The sequence below is a fragment of the Oncorhynchus keta genome, chromosome 7 (assembly GCF_023373465.1).
Source record: "Oncorhynchus keta strain PuntledgeMale-10-30-2019 chromosome 7, Oket_V2, whole genome shotgun sequence".
Classification (NCBI taxonomy): Eukaryota; Metazoa; Chordata; class Actinopteri; order Salmoniformes; family Salmonidae; genus Oncorhynchus; species Oncorhynchus keta.
In genome coordinates, this window is record NC_068427.1 from 11,507,429 (window position 1) to 11,520,379 (window position 12,951).

The 12,951-nt window shown below is 39.9% G+C and overlaps 1 protein-coding gene across 4 annotated transcripts; it reads left to right on the top strand.

The window, feature by feature from the left end:
* The first annotated feature begins 585 nt into the window (after positions 1 to 585).
* Positions 586 to 12,501, top strand: LOC118385989 (uncharacterized protein C7orf57-like). 4 transcript variants are annotated; one of them, XM_035773289.1, is made up of 9 exons: positions 586 to 754; positions 977 to 1,029; positions 1,254 to 1,424; positions 1,658 to 1,766; positions 2,313 to 2,409; positions 2,994 to 3,073; positions 9,955 to 9,993; positions 11,509 to 11,600; positions 11,998 to 12,501. In XM_035773289.1, exons 2-9 carry the CDS (start codon positions 993 to 995, stop codon positions 12,009 to 12,011), a joined length of 639 nt encoding a protein of 212 aa, XP_035629182.1. In that variant the 5' UTR covers positions 586 to 754; positions 977 to 992; the 3' UTR covers positions 12,012 to 12,501. The 4 variants fall into 4 exon arrangements, with proteins under 4 accessions (XP_035629182.1, XP_035629183.1, XP_035629184.1 ...); XM_035773290.2 differs by having other exon boundaries at positions 587 to 754; positions 1,287 to 1,424; XM_035773292.2 differs by having other exon boundaries at positions 611 to 754; positions 1,304 to 1,424.
* Positions 12,502 to 12,951: the final 450 nt, after the last annotated feature.

Consider the following 12,951-nt stretch of genomic DNA (forward strand, 5'->3'; position numbering starts at 1 on the left):
CTTTGTGAGACACAGAGTAGGTGAACGGATGACCCAACACACCTCCAGGCTGTGTAAGGGCTATTTGACCAAGAAGGAGTGTGATGGAGTGCTGCATCAGATGACCTGACCTCCACAATCACCTGACCTCAACCCGATTTATATGATTTGGGATGAGTTTGACCACAGAGTGAAGGAAAAGCAGCCAACAAGTGCTCAGCATATGTGGGAACCCCTTCAAGACTGTTGGAAAAACATTCCAGGTTAAGCTGGTTGAGAGAATGCCAAGAGTGTGTAAAGCTGTCATCAAGGGTGTCTACTTTGAAGATTGTAAAAAATAAAATGTATTTAGACTTTTTTGGTTACTACATGATTCCATAGGTGTTATTTCATAGTTTTGATGTCTTCACTATTATTTTACAATGTAACTTGCAAATAAAGTGTTGGGTGGATTATTCATAATTTCAATATCTTTATTTTCATTTAATAAACAATAAAACATGTTTTTATTTTTTTTAAATCTCAGCTCTGATTGAAAGGAATTTCACATAATTGCTGTTTTTAAACCCATTCACGACAATCGGTTCGTGAACACGACCCTAAAATGTCAACGTCCCAGCCCTGTTTCCATGGTAACAAAACTTTGGGCACAGTCTGTTGGGCACAGTCGGACGTTTGTCTTGTCACTCGTTGCAAGCTAGCTCTAAACCTATAGTCGGTTTTCTCCGCGCTCTTTGCCAGTGTCCAGATTTGCAACCGCTGTATAGCTGGAAATGTAAGTAATGTTTTGCAATGATTCCTGAACATCACATCGCCTTGCTAGTTACCCACACTTACATCTATGTGCTTAAACGAACACCTATACTGTTCGCTTGCTTTGAACTAGCTAATGCTAGCTGGCAACGCCTTATTGCTAAGCTAACGGTAGCTAACTGACTAGCCATTTGGCCAGCAGTGTTGGCAAGGATGACAATTTGCTGCGTTCTTTTTCCATCAGAAAGACAACATTAGACATGGACACTGACACAGATCACCAACAAAACAACGATGGCAAGTAACTTAGAGGTTCTTCAAATGTGCAAAGTTGACCAGCATTTATTTTGACTAATTAACTGTTACCGTTATACTAACGTTAGCTGTGAAGGCCCAGTACTATTTGGCTAGCTACATCTCAAATGCTAAACGAGCATCTCTAAAAATGTACCAGGTGAATGTGTTAGTTGAAGTGCCTAGCGAGCTTGAAGCGAGGCATATTATTGTGTTTGTGTTTTTAGACGTTAACAATGGTGATGATTGTTCAACAAAAGCTGCCCCGACCTCCCAGATTCCTGGGCTGTCTGAAGATGCTAACAATGGTCCTGAGGAGAGGAGTAAAGGGCGCCGTACGGGAGTTAATGAGTCCGATTCTGCTTATACTAAACTGGCTAAACAAGGAGGACAGAGGGGTAAAAATGATATTCTGTTTTAAAAGGGACTCATTAACGATGATCTATCCTTTCATATGTGGAAATAAAGTCAGATAACGTTATATCTAGCTATCTGTGTAAATAGGAAAATGACACACCCATCCAGATAATTGGAAGGATTGCCACGCGAGACTACTAACGTTCGCTAGCGAGCTAACTAGCAAATAGCTAGTATACAAAATGGATAGCCAAGTTCTTCTCATCATTTACAGGTTTATTGTGGCATGAGGAGACCAACTTGGACACCAAACCTAACTCTGCATCATCTTACAAGCCTCCTAACTGGTTCTCTGGTTCTCCAAAAGCTAAAGAGCAAGCAAGGTAAAGGCAAATTAAAATGAGAGAAATGACTGTGGAATAAAAAAAAATGTCTTTGTGTTAGCTAGTAATTTTATGGCTACTTGGCTAGGCCAAGTTGGATTGTTTGCATTAAACATGCAAATGACATATTTGTTTGTGGATGTATGGCATGTACCCTATTGTAAAACAGGGGTGTGTTCAGTTTATTAAACGTTTTGCTACGTTGCGTGATGGTTTGTACCGAATAACACGTTTCCCTCACAGTGCACTTTCCTTCAACAGCCTTTGTATGTTTGCTCCCTTTTGGTGGTTGTGGCGAAGTGTGGTCGGATCAATATGGGTGTGGTCACCATTTGAAAACTCATGCAGCACACTGTAGTGTATACACGATCACCCTCTCTCTGGTCCACCATTATCATCACAACATTCTTCAACTGGTCATTCAGAACAGCACTGTCCCCGTTGTATCAAACATTGCACACCGTTGAGTCCTGCTGAACGCAGCCCTGTTATACCAGATAAGTCTACTAGTAAAATGGGTTATTTGTCCATTTTTCTTTCTTCCAGCCCAACTGAGAGTTTCCAAAACTACATGTCAACTAATGCTCCTTTTGGGAGTGATAATAAGTCAACTTGGGAAAGGGACTTTGATGACAAAGAGAAGGTGAAGGGAGAAATCCTTGCAATTTCCTAAAACAACTGTAACAATATTACACCCTCCCTATTGTGCCACTAAATTGAGTTTATAGTTATGTGTTTCAAATACATTATGCAGACAGACCTGTTTAGATCTAGATTTACTGATCTATATCAGACATTATTTTTTTGTCAGCATTATATCACCTGCCTAGTATCATGAAAAGCCTAATGTTTTTGGTGCAGTAAAATAGTATTAGCTAACAAGGAATAGAGTTCTCAGACTTAACACCTACCGTATCCTGAGAACCTATAACCAACCACTTAACTACCATCTTTGGCTATGTCCACCATTGTTGGTGAAATGTATTTGGTTAGCATCAAATTGTCACTGACGTTTATCAAATTTAAATTATTCTAAATTTATAAGATTCCTCTCTTGCAGTTGCATGGATAGAGTAGACAGTGACCTAGTATGTCCAATAGAGGCCGGCGTTGCCAACTGAAATAGGGGGGTTCATCTCTTGTTCAATACATCTTTCATCTCTGTTGAATCCTGGCATGATTCCAGATGATAAATGACTATTCAAGACACCTTGTTTTTATTGTCAGATATCTCCCAACAGCCAAATGGAGAACTTGTCCTTAGCATCAGGAAAGAACGAAGAGGCAGCAGGCAATTTCAAGAAAACGTGAGTACGCCCTTTGAAATATTTGCACCAGATATCCACAAGATGGCAATGTTCTATTTTTCATGCACAGCAGAGTTGTGCCTCCAGACAGCTTGTGCAACTTGACAATATGTAACTTTATTATAGGCTCAAAAGCTCAGTCATATACATTCAAATAATCAATGTCAAATAGAAAGAGATTTCAAACACATTACTTCAGTATGTAATTCCTATTGATTGTTAATGATAGGGGATTATTTATACTGTGAGAATACAATGAATGATATACAGTGCCATCTGAAAGTATTCAGACCCCTTGACTTTTCCCACATTTTGTTACATTACAGCCTTATTCTACAATTTTATTAAATAGTTATTTTCCTCAATCTACAGTCCTCAATCTACACACAATACCCCATAAACAGGTTTTTAGACATTTTTGCAAATGTGTTAAATGCTAAACTGAAAAATCACATTTACATAAGTATTCAGAACTTTGTTGAAGCACTTTTGGCAGTGATAACAGCCTTGAGTCTTCTTGGGTATGACACTACAAGCCTGGCACACCTGTATTTGGGGAGTTTCTTCTTTGCAGATCCTCTCAAACTCTGTCCAGTTGGATGGGGAGTGTTGCTGCAAAGCTATTTTCAGGTCTCTCCAGAGATGTTCGATCGGGTTCAGGTCTGGGCTCTGACTGGGCCACTCAAGGGCATTGAGACTTGTCCCGAAGCCACTCCTACGTTGTCTTGTCTGTGTGCTTAGGGTCAAGGTCCTGTTGGAATGTGAACCTTCGCCCCCAGTTGGTGGTCCTGAGTGCTCTGGAGCAAGTTTTCATCAAGGATCTCTCTGTACTTTCCTCTGTTCATCTTTGCCCCCCGATCCTGACTAGTCTCCCAGTCATCTTAGGGATGGTGCCAGGTTTCCTCCAGACGTGAGGCTTTCAGGCCAAAGAGTTCAATGTTGGTTTTGTCAATCCAGATAATCTTGTTTCTCATGGTCTTAAGTGTCTGTAGGTGTCTTTTGGCAAACTCCAAGCGGGCTGTCATGTGCCTTTTTACTGAGGAGTGGCATCTGCCTGCTCACTCTACCAATAAAGGCCTGATTGGTAGAGTGCTGCAGAGATTGTCCATCTGGAAGGTTATCCCATCTCCACAGAGGAATTCTGGAGCTCTGTCAGAGTGACCATTGGGTTCTTGGTCACCTCCCTGACCCAATAACTTTCTCCCCCGATTGCTCAGTTTGGCCAGGCAGTCCGCTCTAGGAAGAATTTTGGTTTTGTTGCTTCTTCCATTTAAGAATGATGGATGCCACTGTGTTCTTGGGGACCTTTAATGTTGCAGAAATTATTTGGTACCCTTCCCCAGATCTGTGCCTCGACACAATCCTGTCTTGGAGGTCTGTGGACAATTCCTTTGCCCTCATGGCTTGGTTTTTGCTCTGACATGCTCTGTCAACTGTGGAACCTTATATAGACAGGTGTGTGCCTTTCCAAATCATGGCCAATCAATTGAATTTACCACAGGTGGACTCCAGGTTGTAGAAACATCTCAAGAATGATCAATAGAAACCGGATGCACCTGAGCTCAATTTCGAGTCTCATAGCAAAGGGTCTGAATACTTATGTAAATAAGTTATTTATGTTTTTTATTTGTAGTACATGTGCAAAAATGTTAATCTGTTCTCACTTTGTCAATATGTTATTTTGTGTAGATTGAGGATTTTTGTATTTTAATCCATTTTAAAATAAGGCTGTAACGTAACAAAATGTTAGTCAAGGGGTCTGAATATTTTCTGAATGCACTGTATAATATTCTAAATATTAAACAGAATTGTATTAAAAATTACAGAATTACTATTACAGACATTTTGCCAAAATGACAGAACGTTTTTTTACTGTCTTTTGGATATGACTTCAGGACCCCTCCCACTTGAATTGCAGTGCCACTATTGCACAGTGTTTCTGTTTGGCAACAAAAGCATTTGATCAGTTTCCTAAGAACAAATTCTTGGAAAATGTGATATTTAAAAATAAATGTTTTTAAAAAAGGGTGTTTGGGGTTATTGTCTTGCTGGAATATCCACTTGCGGCCAAGTTTGTCTCCTGGCAGAGGCAACCAGATTTTTGGGCAAAATGTCCTGGTACTGGTTAAAGTTCATAATGACGTTTACCTTTCACAAGGGCCACAGGACTAGTGGAAGCAAAAATGCCCCATAACAAGATCCCCCACCATATTTTACAGTAGGTAAGGGAGTCTTTTCTGCTTATGCGTTCTCACACAGGGGCTCGGATAACTCTGAACGAGGGAGAGCTTGGTTTTATTGTTTTGAAAGTGTATTAAAAGTCTTAGTTATTGGATCCTGCGATGCAGTTGGCATCGCAGCTATTTGGCGTAGCAGTTAGCCTAGCTGCTAGCTGGATTTTCTTGAGGGCTTGAATGCAGCTCGCAATGCGTTTAGCCATTGTGGCTGGGGCCATGGATTGTCCTGGGTTTGTGGCTGTCTAGATCCCTGCTGTTTTGTTTTCAATCTTCCCTGTGACCTGCCCTGTCTGGAACTGTGAGGAGTAACAGCGTATCCTACATTTCTAGCTGCCATGACAAAGACCAAAGCCAGTGGGAGTACCGTTAAGGACAGTGGTATCTCTCTATCACATGTGAATGAAAGCGTTCTACAAGCAGTTGTTACAACAGTTTGCAGTTCTCCCAGGGTCAGCTCGATGAGTTGAAACAAGAAAACGGCAAGATGACAGCAATCACTAAGTCATTGAGAGAGGACATCAGTTCTGTGTGTGAATCCATGATAACAATGACAGATCAATTTCGAGGGACAATCAAGGCGGAACAACATGGTTGTGGATGGAATGGCAGAATCTCCACATGAGACCTGGACAGAGTCTGAGGACCAAGTGAGGGAAATGATCTCTGAGAAATTCAAGATGGACCCCAGAAAGATTGAGGTGGAGCACGCCCACATGACTGGAAAACCCACCACCGGCCCAGGTGACAGGCCCAGGCTTATAGTGGTCAAGTTCCTGAGGTTCTGTTCTGGAAAGAGCCAATAACTTGGGAGGACCAAACATCTTCCTCAACGAGGACTATCCTGAAGAGGAAATAACTTATTCCAGCCATGAAAGCTGCCAGAGCGTGTGGGGACATTGCTTACATCCGCTATGACAGGCTCATTGTCCACCCTCCCTCCCTCCCAGAAGCCTGGAAGGGATGCTTGAGCCAAGCCTATGGGTTCGTAACTTCAACCCCGCAACACACACATTGATTAATTGACTGCTTAATGTATATATATTTTTTTATCTAGCTTTGTTTGCTCTTTTCAGTATTATGTATATCTCTGATAAGCTGCCCAGGAGCTGAAAATAGCCCATATTTATAGATGTAGCCTTAGAAATAAGGTTCATGAAATCAACTTGCTGACATCAGATAACATTCATATATTAGCCATTTCTGAGACCCACTTAGGTAAGTAATCCGATGATACAGCAGTAGCAATACAAGGATATATAGAAGAGACAGAAATGCTTATGGGAGAGGTGTCGCTGTATATAGTCAGAGCCATATCCCTGTAATGCTTAGGGAAGATCTTATGTCAAGTGTTATTGAAGTGTTGTGGTTGCAGGTACACATCTAAAGCCTTTTTGTTTGGGGTGTTGCTATAGGCCACCAAGTGCTAACAGTCAGTATCTAAATAATATGTGTGAAATGCTTGATAGTATATGTGATTTTAAACAGAGGTCTACTTTCTTGGGGACTTGAATATTGACTGTTGACTATCAATCTGCCTGCTCAAGAGGAAGCTTCTCACTGTAACCAGTGCCTATAATCTGGTTCAGGTTATTAACCTACCAGGGTGTTTACAAACACAACAGGAACAAGATCATCCACATTTTTACTAATACTGTAGAACTTTGGATGCAGTGATCACAATATAGTGGCTACATCCAGGAAAGCCAAAGTTCCAAAAGCTGGGCCTATAAGTGTATAAGAGATCATACAATTTTGCTGTGACTCTTATGTAGATATTAAAAATATTTGTTGGTCTGATGTGAACAAGGCAGTTAACCCACTGTTCCTAGGCCGTCATTGTAAATAAGAATTTGTTCTGAACTGACTTTCCTAGTTAAATAAATAAAATGTGATTTATAAGGAGCATCCAGACGCTGCACTTGATGAATTTATGAAATTGCTCCTTCCAGCTATTGATAAACATGCACCTGTTAAGAAACTGACTGTTAGAACTGTTAAGGCTCCATGGATTGATGAGGAGCTGCAAAACTGTATGGTTGAAGAGATGATTGGGGGGTCTAATAAGTCTGGCTGCACATCTGACTTACTGCAAATTGAGAAATTATGTAACTAAACTCAACATAAAGAAGAAACTGTTATGAAGCCAAGATTAATGATGTAAAAAAAAAAAAAAAAACTTTGGGGTACTTTAAATTAAATTATGGCCAGAAATACATTCACCTCCATCTTTCATCAAATCAGATGGCTTATTCATCACCACCATTTGATGTTGCCGATTATTTTAATGATTACTTAATTGGCAAAGTGGGCACATTTAGGCAGGAAACGCAAACGATGACAATGAGTCATCGTATTCATGCATTTAAAAAAAACAAATAATGAAAGAAAAGCATTGCAAGTTTGAGTTTTGCAAAGTTGGTGTGGGAGAGGTGGAAAAATTGTTATCGCTCAGTAATGACACATCTTGGCATTCACAACTTAGGAGTGGCTATAGTCAGCTACCATCCCCATTAGCTTTTCATCGATCTGTCATATCTTTAATCTGAGCCAAGAGGAAAGTCTTTGTCTTCAGGCCTGGAAGGAAGCCAAAGTAATTCCGCTACCCAAGAGTGGTAAAGCGGCCTTTACTGGTTCTAACATCAGACCTATAAGCTTGCTGCCAGCTCTTAGCAAACTATTGGATTTTTTTGTTGACCAAATACAATGATATTTCTCTGTAAACAAATTCAGACCAACAGACCTTCAACATGCCTATAAAGAAGGGCATCAACATGTACTACACTGACACAAATGACTGATGATTGGTTGAAATAAATTGATAATAAGAAAATTGTGGGATCTGTACTGTTAGATTTCAGTACAGCCTTTGATATTATTGACAACAACCTGTTGTTCTGGCTTTTCAACCTCTGCCATATTGTGGATTCAGAGCTATCCATCTAATAGAACTCAAAGGGTTTTCGTTAATGGAAGGTTCTCTAATGTAAAACATGGAAAATGTGGTGTACCGCAGGGCAGCTTTCTAGGCCCTCTACTCTTTTCTATTTTTACCAATGACCTGGCATTAAACAAAGCATTTGTGTCCATGTATGCTGAGAGTTGCAGTCTGTTTTGGAATGGGTGGCCAGTAATAAACTGGTCCTATACATCTCTAAAACTAAGAGCATTGTATTTGGTACATATCATTCACTAAGATCTAGACCTCAGCTGGATCTGGTAATGAATGGTGTGGCTGTTGAACAAGTTGAGGAGACTAAATTATTTTGGCATTACCTTAGATTGTAAACTGTCATGGTCAAAACATATACAGATTAAATGTGTGTAAATATTGGGAGAGTTCTGTCGGTAGTAGATGCTCTGTTTTTTGACACCACGCTCCAAAAAGCAAGTTCTACAGGCTCTAGTTGTGTCTTATCTTGACTATTGTCCAGTCATGTGGTTGAGTGCTGCAAGGAAAGACCTAGTTAAGCTGCCACTGGCCCAAAACAGAGCGGCACGTCTTTCTCCTCATTGTAATCAGAGAGCTGATATAAATACTACGCATGCCAGTCTCTCTTGGCTAAGAGTTGAGGAGAGACTGACTGCATCACTTTTTATAAGAAACAATTGTGTTGAAAATCCCATTGTTTTCATAGTCAACTTACACACAGCTCTGACACACACACTTACCCCACCAGACAGTCCTCAAATCCAGAACAATTATTGCATGAAACTCCGTTCTATCTCAGATTGCTCAAATAAACAGCAAACCTGTTTTTTTTTTTTTAAACAACAGATAAAGCAACACCCTCATGCCACAACGCCTCTCCCCTATTTGACCTGGATAGTTTGTGTGTAGTTATTGATACGCCTCTCCTTTAAAAAAATGTTTTATGTAGTTCTGTTCTTGTCTATTAATGTTCTGTATTATGTCATGTTTTGTGTGGCCCCAAGGAAGAGTAGCTGCTGCTTTTTCAACAGCTAATTGGGATACTAATACAATACCAATTTCGACGCCAAACCCACTACTGGTGTGCATGGCCAGAGCTCTATTTTCATGCAGTTTGACCATAGCATCAATTCCAATCCAAGTGCCAATGCCATTTTAACAAACTCCAGGCGTTTAAATTTGCTGGATGACATGAAAATAGAGCTCTTTAGCCACGCACACCAGTGGTGGGTTTGGCACCGAAATGAGAATGAATGAGCAGAAAATAACCCCATACCTACTCTAAATTATGGAGGTGGACCTTTGGCCTTATGTGGCTATTTATATTACTTGTTAAACCAAATCTGTTTCGCTGAATTATTGGGCCTTTATTAGTATAAAATAATGTCATTTTTAATTTACGTGAATTATTTTATACAGTCATCATTGTTGATCTTTTTCAAGGGTGTCAATACTTTAGGATCCCGCTGTACAGTGTGAGTACAGAGGGGGGCACACAGAAGAGATGCATGTCTCGTCATTGGCTAGTCTAAGACCTCCCCTGTAAAATTAGACGTATTCCTTCATGGAAGCAAATGGGTGAAGAGATATGTGCATGTTATGTGGTAAATGTGAAAGTAGACTGCAATGTGAAAAGTTGGTTCATTTTTACCAAGCACAACTGTTTTTTTTTGAGTGTTAATTAAAGCTACACTCCTGGTGTATTTGTGTTTCAGCCCAGCAGCCCCGCTACCAATTGATGGGGCTGAAGAAAAGTAACTATTTTAACATTTACAGACTACTTTTGGATGCAATTCAATGATATCATCAATATAGTTTTTACCATTTCTGAAGCTATACATTGTTAACGAAGTCACTTGTTTTAAAAACATTGGAGCAAACATTAGATGTTGAGTTATGAATGGTTTTTCCTCACATGAGGCAAGTTATGTTATTACGTTATTCAAGAATCAGTAGGTATAAGCCTCATATCATTCATTTTGGTGACTTAAATTGGCTACAAATATCCCAGATTGCACCATTTTAAATCTGTAAGCTTCTGGAGTGACAATGTGCTGACAATATTCACTGTGGTAGTCTTGGACCTGGCTTCCGTAGTTCTCATACAATACTGCACTACCCAAAACTTCTCCCCCAGACTTTTTAAAGAATGAATAAGGCCCATGTGATGTTCGCTAATGCATAGAGTTAAAAGATGCATCTTTGTATCTGCCCCATTATGGCATCTGTGACGGCACGGGTAGTGCCATTAAGGCTATTTTGAAGTAGTCAATTTTCTTCTTCTTTTGTGTTTTGAAAAAAATAGAACGCTAATATAGGTGCTTTTACCGCCAAGATTGCTGGCGTCCTGACCCAAATCTTCTGTCATTGATTTATTGTGGCCACTAAGATGGTGTTGACATAGCTTAAAGACATTTACAAACCATAGTTAACCCATTTTGAAGAAGTAGATGATTATTGGTTGATCGCACCCACCCATGCGAATCCCCACCCAGTTGACTGCTTAAAAATGGTGGAAGGCCTCAATGGCAATATCCATGCAGAAACAAGTTTATATCCATGATGAGTCCTCTAACTCTATGGGCCAATGCCCACGTGCCTGCCTGCAATGCTGCTCAAAGAGTACAGATGTCCTCGCTAGTCGTTCCGCTCAGTTAGCTTTATGAGCCAATACATCAACAAACAGATCGCTAGCTTCAAATAGTATTACTCCACAATGCAAGTCATTGTGCAAATGTTTCTTTTTACATTTGGCACCTGTCAGTGACCTGTGGCGACCTGTCACACATTGCATTTTTTATTTAACTAGGCAAGTCCGTTAAGAACATTCTTATTTACAATGACTGCCTACATGTGACCAGAGATGTCTCTTCTAAGCATGAAGCATGACATCAGAGACAGCAAATAGCCACGGCTACACAGTCTGTCCATTCTTAGAACCATAATGAATAACAGAACATGTTAAAATTGGAAGATATAGTTGACCAATTGCCAGGGTATAAAAACATTTTTATTTAATTATTAGCTCGACTGTGTCTCAGTTAGAGGTAAGTGTTTTCAGTCCAAATTCATTGTTTGCTGTTGATTTACTCCCCTTCACCGTGTCAATATTACCATCAGCTGACTGATTCTCCCACTGTTTTACGATTGTTGTGCAGTTTTATGGTTGTTGTGAGCCCTCGACTAAATCTAAATGCTCAATTATTTTCATGTTTTGTTTCCGCATTTTGTTTTGACCACATTAAAATGCTTGCCTTTTGGTCTTGCAGATCTCAGAATTCGAACCCTGTCAACATGGGTACGCTCTTGAGCTTCGGTTATTTAGAGGACAAGAAAGGGGCACCCAATATGCATTCATCAAGTAAGTAGCTGTTAGTGACTGGTTTGATGTTCCAACTTCAAGATCATTTGAATTCAATTGGCAATTTTGTCTCATTGCTCAGAAGCACATTGACTAACTAATGAAATATTGAATGAATATGAAGTCAAGTCATGAAGTCGTGTATAGATTTTTATGAGACAATAAATAATGTACAGATCTACAGAATTGATACATGGGGCACCAAAGTAGAGTTGCGAAATTACAATGCAGGAACCATTCAGACATGATGATATGCCTGTCGACATCAGTCGGGAACATTTTAATCCTGACTTGCATTATTAATGCATTGTTGTCAGTGATCATGTGATGGGACGGCAAATCTAAATGTGTGGGGAAACACACACACACACAAATTAACCTGTGTGTATCCCTGCAGATTCCAAGGAGTAGAAAGGAGCAAAGGCAGTTGAGGACGACTGACTCCTCAATGTTCATCTCCACAACGTTCCTTCACCAGGGTTTGCCTGTTCAAAACCGCATATACTATAGGTCAATTAAAGCAGTTAATTTTGGTTAGAGTTTTAGCACTCTTGTTATTCCACCTCTGTGTGTGCTTGTTCCAAGAAGTATACACAATTGCAAAACTAGATTCTACGTTAGTTTGCGCTCACAGACCCGTTCTGTGCCTGAAGTTGTTGCTAATGAACTGCATTTGCACTGTAACACTGTAACACTAACTTAATGTACTAGCCCGAGCTATGCTCTTGTTTGTCTGTTGTAGTAGTTTTTTTTTTGGAATGATGGTTTGCTTTTTAAAAGGTGTCTGGCTTAGAGGGGCTCCTCTAAAAATGCCTGCTGTTTTGAAGTGTCTTTTTTTTTTTGTGCCTCTGTGGTTGCTATAAAGATTTCTGTTTAAAAATAAATGTGTTGTGCATAGAAACTCTGGACGTGTCGTCATTCTCTTTATGTGCTCAATGAAGCACTCGTCGCCATTTTGAAATGGCATCTAGACATGTATTTGTTGACACCTGTGGTCTCCACGAATTGATCCTCTTTACCACCATCATCATAGTAGAAGTTCTATGGATGTAATTGACACAGGGTACAAAGTGAATCTGAAATATAATCCTCCCCGTAACGCTGAAATGAATGACTAGGATATGAGACATATCAGAAAAAGTGGTTAACATAATGTCAATGTATTTTATTGATATACACACACGTAGTCAAATATTTGTACACACTCTATTGCTTTCGAACCTGAATGTATCATGAGATGCCCAGGGTTCTGAAAATTACATAATCGTCTTAGCTCATGTTTGAAAACTTGTCAGGACATGGAGATGTGTGTTTATGTAACTTGAGTCCACCTGGCAATTTATTTGCATGG